The sequence below is a fragment of the Amblyomma mixtum genome, chromosome 5 (assembly GCF_055824585.1).
Source record: "Amblyomma mixtum isolate Tamu chromosome 5, ASM5582458v1, whole genome shotgun sequence".
Lineage (NCBI taxonomy): Eukaryota > Metazoa > Arthropoda > Arachnida > Ixodida > Ixodidae > Amblyomma > Amblyomma mixtum.
In genome coordinates this window covers 186,134,386-186,150,985 of record NC_143016.1, presented here as the reverse complement: position 1 = coordinate 186,150,985, position 16,600 = coordinate 186,134,386, and the positions used below count along the sequence as shown (strand labels likewise).

General features: G+C 48.9%; 1 protein-coding gene across 3 annotated transcripts in view; it reads left to right on the top strand.

Moving 5' to 3' along the window:
• Positions 1-13,843, top strand: part of LOC149345128 (calpain-5-like) — a 96,705-nt gene extending 82,862 nt beyond the window's left edge. For all 3 annotated transcript variants that reach the window (XM_089546451.1, XM_089546449.1, XM_089546448.1), the window contains 3 exons: positions 6,432-6,550; positions 10,146-10,282; positions 13,630-13,843. In XM_089546451.1, the coding sequence (XP_089402577.1) occupies positions 6,432-6,550; positions 10,146-10,282; positions 13,630-13,815 (442 nt within the window). In that variant the 3' untranslated portion in view covers positions 13,816-13,843. The remainder of the gene's footprint in view (positions 1-6,431; positions 6,551-10,145; positions 10,283-13,629) is intronic.
• The last annotated feature ends 2,757 nt before the right edge of the window (positions 13,844-16,600 follow it).

Below are 16,600 nucleotides of genomic sequence, written 5' to 3'. Positions count from 1 at the left end.
TTCACAAAGCTCTGTTCTGTGCAATAAAGTTGTTTTTTTTTAGATGCTCAGTATTCATGCAAGCAAAAGCTAAACTTCAGCATCATATTATCACAACATTTTCTTACTGACAAGGGCGTCCGCAGAATTTTTTGCAGGGGGGTGCCCCATTGGTTGTTGGCGCCGGGGGGGGGGGGGGGGGGGGTATATTCGTAGCAAAAGGCACTATTCGCGCAGTAAATTTATTTATTTATATATAAATAAAAAACAAGTAAAATACACACATGAAAGAAAAATTACAAACAGCAAATTAAAGCGCGGCTACGCGAGATAAATTAGAGTTTATCAACGAAGAAAATATTAAAATTAATAAAAATGCAAAAAGATACTATCACTTCGGGGAGAAGAGTGCCCAGTCTTGCTGCATTCGGGTTCTCGACTCACCCGGATTGATGACCAGCACACAGCACAATATGTTCACAAACACGCAACTACAGTCACTCAGTCAGTCTTCCTTGAACAGCAACTATAGGCGCCTCGGATTTTTCTGGGCGAATTGCGTAATTACACGGGTGATAAATTCATTGCCGTGCTTCATTACAAGCACTCAGTGCACACTCATCATACACATTGATTGGAAAAACGGTTGAACGCGTACGTTGAAAACAAAAGATGACTAGGTATATATACAACGAAAACTTATTTACAAGATAAATGCACGCTCGCAGCTTCATCGCTCGCGCATCCGCACAGTCGAGCAACCGCACACACTGCTCGCCGCTCGTCGTTTTCTCGTCCGCTGTCTTGGTTGCTCTCACCTTCGTTGACAACCGGCCACTAAAAACACCCAAGCACAAACACAGAGGCGCGCACACGTGCAAGGGCTTACTTGCCGCAATATCCCCGAATGCGCATTTTGGGGGAGAAAGGAACGCCGCGCGAGACTTCCAAGGGGAAGGGACACTCGCCACTCCGGTCGGAAAATTAGTTTTTGTGTTTTTATGGGGTTCAGAGCCCCAAAACGACTCAGGCTATGAGGGACGGAGTAGTACAGAGTTCCGGATAACGTCGACCACCTGGGTCTCTTTTCTCTTTACCATGCACTGACACGCACAGTACATGGGCGCTGTTGTGATTTGAGGCCCATCCAGAGGTGACAGACGAGCCAGGCAGGCGCCATCGGGCTGCGTTGACCAAAGGCGCTGGTTTTCGGAGAAGACGCAAAGAACGCTGGTGTGGGGGCGCCTCTGGAGACTGCGTCACCGTGAACAAAAGCAGCTAATCCCCTTTGCCGAAGATTCTGAAAGCGGCGCTTCTACCGAACTGCGCTCTCCCGTGGATCGGAGGAGACAGCGAGCGGCGGCGGCGCCGACTCATCGCCCGCTTGACCCTGAGCAGCCCGACAAAGCGGGGGTGGACACGGCTGATTTGTCCTTCCCTCCTGAAGAATTCATCGGTGGCCGGCGTAACGAAGGCGAAAACAAGATGCCCTGTGCACTGACAGCCTCCGTGTCGCTATCTCTCTAGAGATCAAAGAAACAGACACCCATCTCAAGACGGCTCGAAACACATGCTCGCCGGTGCCGCTGTATGTCTGCAACAGGTCGCCCTTCAGCAGAGCTAACGATGGCGTGGTTTGAAAACGGCGGAACGACGCGCGCCCGGACTTGGCATTTCGCAGATGTGACCCAAAGCGTGGAAGCGGGGCGGCTTTTACCCTTCTGGCTGAGCGCACCACCGCCCCTGGCGTGCGGCCATCGCGCATGGTTCGAGTGAGTGATTTTCCAGGGGGGTGCAGCCGCCCCCCCTTGCCCCCCCCTCCGGATGCCCATGCTTACTGAAATAACTTTAAAAACTGTTGCACATGTGCATGGAAAAATCAAACGCTTTATTGCATGGCTGAACGGGTCAGAGTTCGTGCAAAAAAAAAAAAATTATTCTAGTGGAATGCATTACAAAGTGCCTAAGGGATCAGTGATAGCAGTCGTAGAGAAAGTGAAATTTGAGAAAATCAAGCTTAAGTTTATTCCCTTGTTTGCATCGTTTATTGTCTCATATTGGCCAGAGAAATGCTGCATTAATTGCAGAAAACAAGAGCTCTTACCTGATCTGTTCATTCTGATCTTTCCTCTTTGTCGTGATACTGAGGCAGTGGTCCTCCATCGTCAGAAATGCGTGAAATTCACGATACACCACAGCACCAAAAGCGTGACTGGGTGACAATTTTTTACCACCACTCATAAAAAAAGTGTTGTTTTCTAAACTTCTACTGCATATTTTGCTGTAACTTTTTGTTGCGGGACAAATGAATATCCAAGAGTTGCGAAAAAAATTTGAGAAATGAAAAATTCTGACTGATTTGGCTATTTTATTTGTTGCGTCCACCCCGAAAAGGCTGCAGACTAGCCTCAATATACGGCAAAACCACGGTTATGCCGCTAACCACAGTTATTGCGAACTGAGCTTGGTGACCTTGGAATGGCGGCATGCGGGGATGGACCATGGGACGGAAGAAGCCCGTTGGCATCAGAGTGCAAAAAGCGCACGAGCTGGCCCGCTTCAACAGCAAGCATTTTGTAGTGGACTAGCACTTACAGTGGCCGTTCCCTGCATTTGTTTGTTTGTTTGTTTGTTTGAAGCAGGTTTTGTGGCAGGCTGCTGACCTGCCCACTGAGTGGTGGGCAGGTGGTGGGTCTGCCCACCGTGTTAAGCGGCAGCTCAGTTAGTGATAAGAGGCTGCTCGGGAAGAACAACCTGGATCACAGCCCATCGAATTTCGATGGAGGCGAAATTCCAGAAGCTTGTGTGCTGTGCACGTTAAAGAACCCCAGGTGGTCGAAATTTCCGGAGCCCCTCACTATGGCATCCCTCATAGTCGTTCATGTCATTTATTGTTCATGACGTTAAACCCCAATAAACCAAACCAAACCAACCAAGTCCCACCAATGGCAATACCTGCCACAGAAGGGCAGTGATGAATCACCTGACTGCTGCACCACGGTGCCAGAAGTGGCAGGAAGATTCCCAGGGATCTATGAATGGAGGGAATGACCAATGCCGCATACATGGACATTAGCCCAATATCACTACCCGAAGAACTGCCATTCGTGAACACTGGATCTGATCATGGAAACCGAAGTGAAAACCGAACTGCTAGTGCACCTAATAGATTGATTTCACCAGAAGTTGCGCTACGCCACCGCCGCCACGATGCACTCTGAGAGTTGTGGCACTCCAGCTGGTGGCCGCGTTGGCGCAGTGCGTGCCGCACATGAGAAGTAGTCCCGTTTGCGTCGCCACACCACGTTTCTCTGCATGAGTGCTGGATTTGTGGAACGAGAGGGTTCACCTGAGGGGTGCCGTGAGCTCCGATAACTGTGCGAAGCAGAGGGTCCCGGATTTTTCGTTTTCTCGAAGAGAAAAGGTCTGCAAGACATAGCGCAAAAGCTGTTCATCAGAGGCAGAGTGAGAAGTCCTGTTCAGTACATTTAGCCGCCTTGTTCCCGTTGATCAGTTGACATTGACAAATAGCAAATTTGCAAGGTCTGAAGCTGTCTGAAATGCCTTTTACGCGCCAGTCAGCTTTGAGGCAGTCCCTTAAATTGTCAGAAAGAAGGCAATCAGATTTGCCATTCGTGCTGTGTTGTCAAGCCGTCTTTGCAGCGATTTCTGCTCGATGTAAGGTTGTAAGTGAACAACTGTGCTAAGTTTTATTGTCATACTCAGGAATCCAGAATCTACGTTTAATGAGCGTATTCACTCCTGATACCTCGAGCTGCCATACTAGCAATAGTGCTTTCTCTATTTCATGGAATGAGAAAGCGAGGCTGTAAAACCATGGAAATGTGGAATAATTTCTGGCATTTTGTTCCACACCGGTTGTTGAGCATATGGTATTGCCATTTCAGCAACATGCCATTCATCCCGGATGTCACCCATATTTTGGTCAGTATTTTCGGAAAAAAAAGGCCATCTAGTGTTTATCCATCAGTCAGTTCAGACTTGTACTGAGAAAATAACGCGAGTGAGTCGTACAGGAGGCACCTTGGCAGCAAAGATTATATTATCCTAAATCAAAAAGTGATTAGTGTAGCAACAATCAAAATACAGCTATTGCTCATGAAATTAAAAACCATTCAACCCTAATTTGGAGAACTGGAAACCTCACCGATTGGCTTCTCCTTTTCCCATCTTGCACTGAACACAAGCATTTGTCACAACTCCATTTAGAAAAACTGCATAGCTTATTCATTTCACTACAAGGGAACGACGTGGCATGAAGACTTTTGACGGGGTGTGTCCCTTCGTACACCCACTGTTAGAAATACATCTCCCGCCTATGAGCCTGCACCCACAACCTACCCACCTCCGTTCTCTAGAAGGCCTTCACACACAACACTCCAGACGCAGTGCCCGGTGGGTACACCTTCGGGCAATCACTGCTAAAATTGCATCTCCAACCTAAGCTCGACCATCCACCGGCACCCTCAAGGCCTGTGCCCTACAGATGGCTGCTCCTGCACAGAAGATATGGCAAAGTCTAGTTCGAAGACAACATGGGGGCGATAAGGGAAAAATTGAAATGCAAGTACAGCTAGTACTGCTAACGCAGATTAGTTGCATCACATCACATTGTTTCTTTTTTTTTTGTTTCAGATACCGTTATAAGGGAGTAATTACTCATTGACATCCACCCGAGCGCAGCCATACTGCCACAAAGGAACGCTATACAGCTTTCTCAGAAACTTCACAGTTGAAGAAAAATTCATCCTGGTCCGGGGTTCGAACCCGCGACCACCGCTTCACCGGAGCAGTCGCTCTACCAATTGAACTAACCGGGCCCTGGGGGATTCCCTTAAACCTTTGACCAGATACCATTATGTAGGAATTTTTTTAAATGTTTCGAATTAATTTTGCTTCATAATTAGCTTTGGCATCATGCTCTGCTTCAAGCTCGCCGTGGTTTTTGGACAAGTTTAGCCTTGTTTGCGAGAATGGGTGCTAAATACATTTGATTCAGTGCCGCCAAGGAGAGCTGCGAATGCTCACCTCATCAGTCAGTGTGTCAGCGAGTTTTTGTCTTTCTTTCTCTGGCGTCGTCGTTTTATTTGCGCTGCTTTGTTTTTCCGTTTTGAATGCTCCGTCTGTGCCATTGCCCAGGGTTGTTAGGAAGGAACGCCAGTAAGCATAAGCCGCTCGTCTTAGACACCAAGGACTGGAACTGTGACACCGAGAGCCAGATATAAGCCGCGTGACAGAGAATTCAATATTCATCAGTTTGAGAACAGTGTGGTGAAGCCGCCCGCCAGTGATTGGCATCTATTTGTTTTTTTATAGGCGGAAGCATTTCTACGCATCAGTGTAACACACTCTTTTCGTCGCAGTTAATTTTCACTGCGGCAGCATCTTTTTGCAAGTAATCATTAATGCCTGTGCCATCAAGCCCATGCATGTCTGCATTACCCTTTTAGTGTGTTCGATATTTAATTTGTTTCTCTTAAGTACCTTAGCCGCTGCCAAAAGCCCATCTTTCTTTGCTTATTTCCGTCTCATACAACAAAGAATGTCCAGACTCAGAAACAAAACTGCAGTAATTTCTGCAGCCATTGTTTTGTAATAATAGTACTAATTTATACAGAGTTTAACGAGCCGAAGTGACACGGGGGTTATGGGAGACGCTGTACTGGAGGACTCTAGGTTAACTTTGACCATGCGCACTTTTGCATTCCGCCACAATAGAAATGCAGCCATCATGGCTGGGGGCAAACCCGCAAGCTTGGTCAACAGCCGAGCGCTACGGCCACTGTGCCGTCGTGGTCAGTGTTATTTTGTATCTGCTCCCGCAGAAAACGAATGCCTCCGGGAGTAAATGTTGCACAACGTGGTTCGGTCGTTGCACCTGTTTCACATATTTATGATGCGTGGCGCAAGGATAGGGAAGCTAATCTCAGTTTGGTGCTTTATGAGTTAGAGCAGTGCTAACAATTTCATTGATCTGCGAACATGTGGATGGTAGATACTGTTATAAACTCAATATTTCACATCAGTCTGACGCACAATACTTTAGAATGGCTGGGAGCACATTACAGATTTGCCAGTTGGGTTACTTTCCTAGATGACTGACTTCGTTATCATCATCATGACAACAGACTTACCACAGTTTTATTCTCCTGCACTGGGTGCCATTTGCGCACTTAGCGCAGACAGCTTTTGGTGGCTAAATTTACAGGGTAGCACATCTCATTTTGTATGAAACAAAAAACAAGAAAAGTGTCAGCTTCAGGGACAAGGGCAACGGCATTTCCACCATCAGAGTTTGTGTCGTCCCTGTGTTGTCCAAAGTCTTTTTCAAAAGCCCAATTAGGTGTGACCTTGTTAACTACCAACTAGCCCAATTTAAAACCCTCTTAGTGGGCATTTAAAAGGTTGCGCTGGCCTTGCTCCTGGTCCAGGGAGCTGCTGAAAGACGTGCCGAGTGCCAAGCTGCTGCCATGCCAGAGTGCGCCCAGCCTGGCCACCATCATTCGAGTCATCGGAGCCAAGAATCTCGAGCAGCAGGACCCATTTGGAGGTGAAGCACTGCACCTCACGCTCGGACACTCAGGCTGTAATGCTTGTTGCAGCATTACGTGACATTAGAGTTCACATTCAGCCGCAGTGGTTGGCGTAATTCGAGACAAAGCTAGGCAGAGGCATAGCAGCAGTCTCGTCTTTTTCAGTGAGAGCTGTGCCTGCGACGTCCCCCTAAACCAACCTGAAAGTCTGTCTGTTTGGTCACATGACCACCCCCTGCACGTGCCTCACACTACCATCACCATCTTCGGGTTGGCCACGCACTCAGCCCTGATCAGATAAGCACACCCTGCACATACCTCGCGCTGCCTTCGTCTTAGGATGTGGCACACACTCAACCCTGATCACGTCACAACACATAGCTCTTCCCTGCAATCAGGTGACCACCCCATGCACTTAGCCCTTGCCTCGCACCTTCGTCATCAGGTGGGACGTGCAGTCGCAAACACTGCCAAGTGCTTCAAAACTCCTCTCGGATGGTCTGTGCGCATCTGTGAAGAGATTATAAGCAGTTAAAGCCTTACATTGGGCGGACACGTGAACTGTAATGTCAACAAATGGATCAGAGAAGGGTTGAGGGCGACAAAGATTTTGAAAAACAGACGCTAGCGCTTTCTGTCACTGATTTTCGCGCTTACACAGCAGAGCACGTGTCAGTTTTTTTGTGCTCGCTCTCACTGCCTCACTTCATGCTTACCACTGTGGCCTTATGTGTCCCAGCTGTACTCCAGCTCACCTGATTGTGAGCAGTTGCTTTGCACCAACACGTTGGTTGCTCTGACTAAGCAGAAAAAAAGGGTGCAATGCCAGTTCCTGCCCTGTTAAAAATAAATAGGCGTTTACATCATGGATGCATGCATCTTCACATGTCTAGGGCAGGAGTCCCATAGGCTTTTAACATTTACGCGAGCCAGTCAATCCATGTTGAAGTCACAAGACTACTGCCAACCTTTGTAATGTGCATATTCCAGTTCACCTTGGACCTGAGAGCTAGAAATGATAATGTAGATACTGAATGCCCTCTCCATAACAGCAGCATAGTGTCGTGGCATTTTAACGTTAAAGGCTTCGTTCCACAGAAAATGCGGTGGCAGCGTTGTTGGCATTGTCAGCAAAAAATCACGAGCATGGCTTTGGCAGGTCGTCCCCAGAGAGCAACCTAGGAGACAGGTGGGCCACCTAAATCACGTGACCTTGCGGTGTCATCACAACCTCCCCACCGGATAGCGAGCAAACTGCCCACCAAGGTTGCTCTGGAGGAGCAACCTTGCTCTGGAGGAGCAACCTTGGTTGCACTAAGGCCCACCACTGGGAGCACCTGCCATTGCAGGGCAGTGGCGCATTGCTTGACTGCTGCACCACTGCTCTGGGAGGGGTATGAGGACTCCCGGGGATCTGTGTATGTAGAGTAGGGAATGACCTTTTGCATATATGGGAATTAACCCATCACACTATTGCGTCATGCCCTTAAGGCAGAGCTTCATGGTCCCTCCAATTTCAGGATGCTAGCTCCACTCAGTGCAAAACTCTGGTTTCGGTTTGGTGTGCATATATGACATACTAAGTGATGTTCGGACTTAGCGATCTCATAGCAACAGCTGTAAGTCAGATGCTGGAGCACCTTGACTATGACCAACGTGATGGTGTCTCCAAATTAGACGGGTCATTTCTAAAATGTTGCCCATCCCCCCCCCCCCCCCCCCCCAAATTTGGCCCACCTGACCCCCGAAATTTGATCTTTATCGATTTGGACCAAAATTGATGTCCAGGCTAATTTGAATGTGCTCGATGTGATGGCAACCACCAAATGTGACCTGGCCCACTCCCAAATTTGGCTCACCCTCGAAGTTTGTCCTTCGATTTGAGCCAAAATCAATGTCCAAGCTAGTTTGAATGTGCTCAATACAACGGTAGTTTCCAAATTTGACCCAGGCCTCTCCCATATTTGGCCCACACCCGAAATTCAACCTTCATTGGGCCATCACTTCGATAATGCACGAATGCACCAGTGAGATGGTGTACAAGCGCCAGTGCTGTGAATACTTTCGATTTCTACATAGAAATGCAGCACGCATGGAAACATAGCTTAGAGAGGAGGAGGGGGGGACAGTGGAATGGGCAAAGCTGCAGCACAATGGCGCTCCTGAGATCACTTCACATTTACACGAAAAAAGCGAAAGAACAGAATTGGAGCCAACTCTGTGTAGTGCGTCTGGTGGCGTAGTTTTGTTTTCGCACCTTCGGTTTGCGACTGCATTTGGGCCATCCTGCGACTTGCTGTGTGGGGAAGCTGATATGCAAGGGTTAGGCAGTCTGTGTCCATTGAAATCAACATATCGGGGACAGCATTCCAAGGTCGACGCTTTATCAACAGTGTGTAAAGGGGGGTCCCACCATGTCTGTGCTCTCCTAGGCATCTTGCTACATTTTTGCATCATTTTTCGCCGTATATAAGTTGCACCGACAAAAAATTAACAGCGCAACTTCTACACAGGAAAATATGGTATACATCTGCACATAAAGACACCTTTGGCTACTTCACAGTGGCTTCAACCAATCACTTCACTGCATTTCTGTTTCCTGGATTATGTTTAAGCTATGTTTTTTTTTTTAAGTATTACTGCTGCACCTGCCACTGCTGCCCCAGACAGGGTTCAAGGCCCGTCTCTATGAGCAATTTTTTTCTTAAATCCCCCATAAATTGTATATTTATGAAAAAATGTAGGCAAATCAGTTCCAGTTCAAAAGCAGTAAATCTCCCTTTCTTTTTGTGAGCTAGCACTAGGTGGAGCACTAGTGAAAAAGCCGTTCTGTGTCCTGGTGTTGTCATGGAATAGGCTAACCGATTTCGTGGCAGCTGTCGCTTACATTGTCTGTAAACAACAGTCATGTAACCTATGCGAAGGATTCACACGTATTATACTGGCGCACCTACTTAGTTCAGTGAGGTAAATCTGGGGCTTATTATTTTTTTTGTCGTGGGTCCCTCGGGCTACACTACACTCACGGAACCCTTTTGAGTCTTGACATTGCAAGTTTCCACAAGTTTTTCCACAGCAGAAGACATTTATTGTTGAGAAAATAGGGATAAAAAAATTTCCCTCCCCACTTGATTCAAACGCCAACTTAGCAAAAGTAGCCGCAGAAATCAGTTTTTATCGAAAACAAAATTGAATGTAGCTCTCCTCAGTATCCCTTTGAAGGCTTTTAGGGCAACAATTACACGAACATGAATATTAGAGCAAATTCGGGGCAGTATTCTTCAGCTTTCTTTCCTGGTAATTTTTTTTTTTCATTGAGTGTGGACTGAGATACTTTGCAGATTCATCTCAGCACAGTTTATGTAAACTCGAATTCTGCCGGAAAGAAAGCATTTGAATTTTGTTTGGAAGGCCGCTTCATGCTGATATTGAAATTTTGCAGTTTTTGGCTATTATAATGTAAAAAGCTAAGAGACTCAATAAGAATGGCTTCTAGATTATAACATTTTCAATTGAATGCAAACAAATTTCAGTTGGATTGAGTGCATAGCTAGTGTTAGTAACCTCGAAACCTAAAGCACTTGCCTTCCTCGACTGGCCTGCCTCTTACAGTGGCGGACCCTTATTGCGTGCTGCTGTGCGAGGGGCAGTCGGTGCGCTCGGCTGTCTGTCGTGCAACACTGAACCCCACATGGAACATAAGCGCCATCTTCTATCGCAAGGATGCATCGACGCCGATCAAGATCCAGGTGAGCCCACTGTTTTCGCAAACTTGTGCCCACGAGCAACAGCAGAAACCTAGTGATAGCACCAAAGTGGACCCGATGTTCGCTGGGGACAGACATGTGCAGGCAGGACCCTGTAGGCTCACAATTGTGGCTGTATTGTGTGCCGATTCATTTAGTTTTTAGCCGCCGCAATAGCTCGTTGGTTATGGCACTCGGCTGATGACCCGAAAGACACGGGTTCGATCCCGGCCCTGGCAGTAAAATTTTGATGGAGGCGAAATTCTAGTAGCCCGTGTACTGTGCGACGTCAGTGCATGTCAAAGAACCCCAGGTGGTCAAAATTTCCAGAGCCCTTTGCTATGGCGTCCGTCATAGCCTGAGTCACTTTGGGACGTTAAACCCCCTCAAACGAAACCATTTAGTTTTTGTTTCATTTGGCCCTCTGCCATTGGTCGCTGCTCTTGATGACGTCACACTAGTCGTGGCACAAATGCCCGTGGTAGCACTTTCTTGCAAAAATGTGCCACACATGCATGGCACACTGGTGGAACGACGGACGGAGCACGCCGACACTCCTGACGATCCTTGTTGGCGCGGATCCTGTCTCGGAAAAGAAACTAGGTGGTGGATCCCAACAAACACAAAACCTCCTCAAAATCTCCCAAAAATGACCCATCGGGACATCTGGAATCTCCCCAGGAGGTGCTCATTTTTCCCGAACACATCTAAAAAACGTCCCCACAACTAGCAATGTCCAAAAAGTTGTGCGTCCCATGGAAAGCCCCAAAAGGTTAATGCTCGATTTCTCGGCTCTGGTTCAATAAAATTATTCCTCCTTTTTCATGCAGCCTGCAGGCATTCAAGCGCACATATGTCCCAAATTTCAGGTGCATACTTACGTTACAGGTGGTGTAATCCACCTTTCCACTCGTCTGAATGCGTGCTGGCTCGGCCGTTCTGCACTTATCCGTTTATGTGAAATGTCCTAGCATTTTGCACACAAAGGAAATATGAACTCAAAAAGTAACCCGATTTGGCCCATATAAGAGCAAATAGCAGCGCCATACAGAAGTAATTTCAGTTTACTGTGCTCTTAGCACGAATTGCATCCTGGCGTCCATGCCGGCGACCGCACCATACACCACCACAATCAAAATGCATTCATGTTTCAGTCAAAGACAAACAATACAGACCGAATTGAAACTCCGTGCCGAACAAAACTTACGTTCAACGGCGCAAATCTGAATGAATACAAACAGCAGACGCAAACGTATGCACCATTTAATACACAGTGTACATAGCACTACGGCGCCATGCATATAATGATGGCCACTTTTTTTCTCCAGCCCTGAGAAATCTGCAATATGAAGCAAGTAAAACAGAATATAGGCTGAAAGTTGATGCACCTTAAACGAGCATTCTAAGGGCTACAAAAGCAGATATGAACACGCAAAAGCAAACGTATGTAAAGAGCAACTTGGGTGACAAAAGAAAAGACGAGATGGGCGTACGCTGCAGACACGCTGTTTCAGGTCACGGATTTTCTTTAAGTTGAAACCCCCCTCACGCTTAGAGACTCCGAGCAAGCTTCAGCGACGTGTTATCAAAATAGAAAAAAAAATATTAGTTCTACTAGGCGGAAATAAAAAAAAATGCAAAAAGGGCATGCAGTATGCTTAAATAAATAAATTAATTAATGAAATAATTAAAATAAAAAACATACCTTGACGACGTTGCCTACGGAAACCCAGGGATGAAATACAAGGCTACAACAGCTGAAACCATAAATTAAACGCAGGCTTAATTCTGTCCTGCGCCTTCTCACAGCACAGCGAGCGCTCAGACATACGCGTTACACCCTCGTAACGATCCTGGGAGTTTTATTTTCTTGTGACTAAGTGTGGGGATAAGACTGCTTGGAGCCAGGCGGGAAGGTGAACGTGCTCAGGTACGTGCGGTGGCGCGCTGCATCCATGGTGCGGCAGACCGCGCATGCGGCACAGTCCAGCTTGGGAGTCGAGATCAAGGCACGATTAATCCAGTGGGAGAGAGTCAATATAACCATGCGAACACTGCACAAAGTATAGCGCTGTGGCAGGATGGCTGCGCGGTGGCGAAGTAGGTAGAGCAGGCTAATCCATAGGCACTCGCAGAAAGAGAGTGGTGGGTCTCCGAAGGTCCTTCCCGCCTCAGACCGTAGTAGACGGCCACGCTGCCGCCACCAACGTGCTGCAGTCGTCGGAGGCGCTGAGGAATGCAGGGTGCGTGCGAGGAGTCACCTATTGCCACGAACTCCGCTGCCGCGAACGCCGCCTCGAACAGCGGCATCAGTAGGGCCGTGGAGCTGCGCAAAGGAATTGCGATGCGCCGCCGCGGCATCAGTTCCAAAAGGAATGGTGTGGGCACGCCGAGGTGCGCGGGGAAAACTTCCGTGAATCCGTAGCTACGAAGTCCACGACAGCCCAGTTGGCGCAGTGACGAGAGCAAGAACTGCCACGCGCTGGGGCTTGTGCTCGAACGTCTTGGGAGCGCGAATAAGCGCGCGCAAAATGGCGTCCGTCCAGCGAGGAAGCCGGGCGAGCGACGGGAGGCCATTACTGCACTTCTGCTAGACAGCGGCGCAGCGAGGAGTGCCGATAGTCGGAGACGCCTCGAGGGACCGCCACATAATGTTGAAGTTGGGCGCAAGCTGGGAAAACGCTAGAAGACGTGAAAGCTGGTGACCGCCGCCGCCTGCCTGCAGCATGGGGCCGACGGCCCACGTGCGAGAAACGCATGCGCCGAGAGAGATGCGGGGTTTACCGTTTCCTTCGGCTGTTCGAATGAAACTGCTGTTTCACCTCTCAAAACGGCGAGTGCAAGAGGAAAACCTTCTCTCCCCACAGCTTGAGGCGCGAGGGAGAGAGAAAAGAGAGCGAGCTGTCAATTTTTATTTCTTGTTGAAAACCATTGGTCCCGAAAACGTTATACCCAGTTACCTTTCTGGGACCAAAATGCATTAATTCTTTTTTGTTGCTGCTTAAAACTCTCGAAAGAACGTTTCTAGACCTTTAGTGGGAGCACTGCCTTTTTTCTTGTGTTTCTATGTCTTGCCTCTATGGCCTGGAAACGTTTGATAAATGCTGTACTGGGACTGGGACATTCCATCCTTTTTTGGAGTTTCTGAGGAGGTTTTGTGTTTGTTGGGATGTGACGTATTGGATGCAGAAATGCTGCACCAGGTTGACCGAGGCTATGATTGGACTTTCTTGGGCTTTCTTGGCTATGATTGGGCTTTCTTGGGCTTTCTTGGCTATGATTGGGCTTTCTTTACTGCTGACGTCATGACCCAATGAAATGGAAATGAAATGAGTCCCTTGGCGTTGCAGGTGTGGAACAGCCACCTGATGATGGACGCGTACATGGCCAAGGCATACGTGGAGGCCCCCGCGGGCAGCGACCACCAAGAGGCAGAGGTGGCGCTCGTGGGCCACCGGAACCGGACGCCCCACGAGGGCAGCCTGGGCACGCTGCTCGTCGAGGTCACCACCACCGACGACCTGCTCGCCGTCTGAAAAATAAATTATTACTTGCTTTGCAGAATTCATCCAGCTCATGGTGTTCTTTGCCCTGAACCGACTGAAAATTAGTTTTTAGAAACGGGCAGCAAAAATCGTCTTGACTCTCTTCACGCGTGAAACCGCAATTGCAGATCTGCGCGGCGCATGCGCAAGAGCACGCATGCAGTTCGGCCTAATAAAAATAAGCAATGCCAGCCGTGGAGCGGGGAGAGAGCACGTGAGACACGCTCGTTGATGGGGTTTGCATGCACTCCTCATAGCAGCGAAAAAGGGGACTAAAGAACTAACATACACCGCCGCGCTGAAAGCCACTCCTTAGCGCCTCGGTTTTGCACACGTGAAAGTGACGCCGCGAACTAGTAGAAGGATCGGTGCGTGGAACCGAGCTGTTTTCCCCTTTGTATACCAGTGCCAACTGAAGTGGACTGGGAGAACGTTCTTCACGCACCCGACCTTGAGGACCAGCGTTTGCTCGTTCGCCGGGCTGAGGCAGCGTCGATGGCCCCACTCCCAGTCCCTTAAGTAATGTTGTTCACAGGCACTCACACACACCGTTGCAAGAGTGGTTCACCTGCACACAGACGTTGTACCGCGACAGCCTTAAGGAGCCCGTGTCGCAGAAAAGTTGGCGGCAGCATGCACTAGCCTATGCTGAAGCCTTGTCCAGTTTCGTCGACCGTTCGCTCCAGTCCCATGTCCACCAGCCCACCCTTTTATGCTCCACCACCGCCCATGCCTCCGCTGTCTTTTTCGTTCCCCCGGTATCGCCGACACCCTACCAACCTGTGGTGCACCGCAGATAATTGCCCCATCTAATATGCTTATGGATCAGTGACCAAGGCCGCCAGCCGATGTCGTTGAAGAGTTGCTACGTTTATACACTGTTACCTACACGCACTCAGCGCCGTATCAACCACAGACAAACGGCTTCATGGAACATATAAACATAACACTTTCCAACAGTTCGCTATGTATGTGGCCCCTGACCATATGAACTGGGACACCATACTGCCCTTCATCACATACGCCTTCAACACTGCCACTCATGAAACGACCGGATATAGTCCATTCTACCTCTTGTACGCTCGCCCGCCGCGCTACACCATTCTACCAGCGACGACGTTTGTATCGACGAGATCCTGTCTTCAGCTGAAGAAGCTCTTCAGATCTCAGCAAACCAGAATCCTCTCAGAGACGTCTAGCTGGATGTCTCTGAGAGGTTTCTGGTTTGCTGGGATTGTCCATCTGCGATCTATTGCTTCACAAGAGCGCTTCAAGGACCGCTACGATAGCCATCGCCGGCATGTTTTATATATCTACTCTCCGTGCGATGTTGTCTGGCTTTGGCGCCCAGTCAGGCGCAGCGTCTTGCACCAAAAGCTACTTGCCCACTACGATGGCCCTTACGTGGTCGTGGCCAGAATTAGTGGCATTACATATGAGATTGCACGCCCGACCGCAACTGGTCGCCGTTCCGCGAAGACTGAACTATCACATATCGCTCGTCTGAAGCCATATGCCACTCTCGTCGCACAAAACTCTCCCGGCGGGCTTCGGCTTCGCAGGGGGCAAATGCCTAGTGCTTGTAAGGATCGGTCCCTTACGGGTTGATCCAAGCATACCTCTTGTTCCTTCCTAATAAATGTTTGCACCACGGCGCCCACGGACGCGCGAAGCCGAAAAGGGAGAAGGTCGCGGAAGTTGACTGGGTCGGCTGGACGCTATCGGGAACTGCCGGTACGCCTAGTATGCCTGGCGTCAACCGATCGTGAGCAAAGGTTTTGCGCCCTAGCAATTTTGTTGTTTTTTGGAAAGATTGTACTTCCCATCTAAAACGTATTCAGCTCGTTCTAACGTGCCTTGCCGACGCGGGGTTCCAATTGAACTTGAAAAGAGTTAACTTTGCTGCAAGGAGCTCACGATCTTCGGCCATGTCGTCTCCAAGCATGTCATTCTCCCTAATCTTGCACAACTTCGCGCTGTCGCTGACTTCCCCAAGCAGACTACCTTGAAAGAACTCCGAAGTTTTGTCGGGTTGTATTCATATTTCTGCTGGTTCATACGCGGCTTCGCTTGCATCATTGCCCCTTTAACTGAGCTTCTCTCTGGCAGCCAGACCCTCTCATCCTGGTCACTCGCTTGTGACGCGCATTGAATACTTTACGCCGGCTCCTGGTCTCTCCACCGATCGCTAGCCTCGGTACAGTTCTCACCCGATGGAAATCGGTAATTCCGGAATATGTTGCTGCTTATGCCAGCCGCAAGCTAACTAAAGCGGAAGCTAACTATTCTGTGAATGAATGTCTAGCCGTCATCTGGCGAGTGGCAAATTTCGCCCTTACGTGTACGGCTGGCCGTTTTACGTGGTCACCGACCATCATGCCCTTTTCTGGCTGTCTTCTCTCAAGGATCCCTCTGGCCGCCTCGCCCATTGTGTTCTGCGATTCAGGAGTACGACCTCCAAGTCATTTATCGCATCAATTCCGACACGGACACCCTCTCCCGTTCACCGCTCCCATGTGATTCCCGCTCGGACGTCGTCTGTGCCTATGATTTATCTTCACTTGACATCGCTGCTATGCCTGTCGAGCAGTGGAAAGAACCTTGGATCAACGTTACTAGATTGCCTTGGATTGCCTTTATCCTTGCCTTCCTGTCTACCCCTCACGGCGTCCTGCATCTCGGGCGCTTCGACGTCGAACTCATCACTTTACCGTCCGCGATGGACTTCTATGCCGCCGCAATTCTACCTCCTCTACGGGCGAAAATGGCTGCTGGT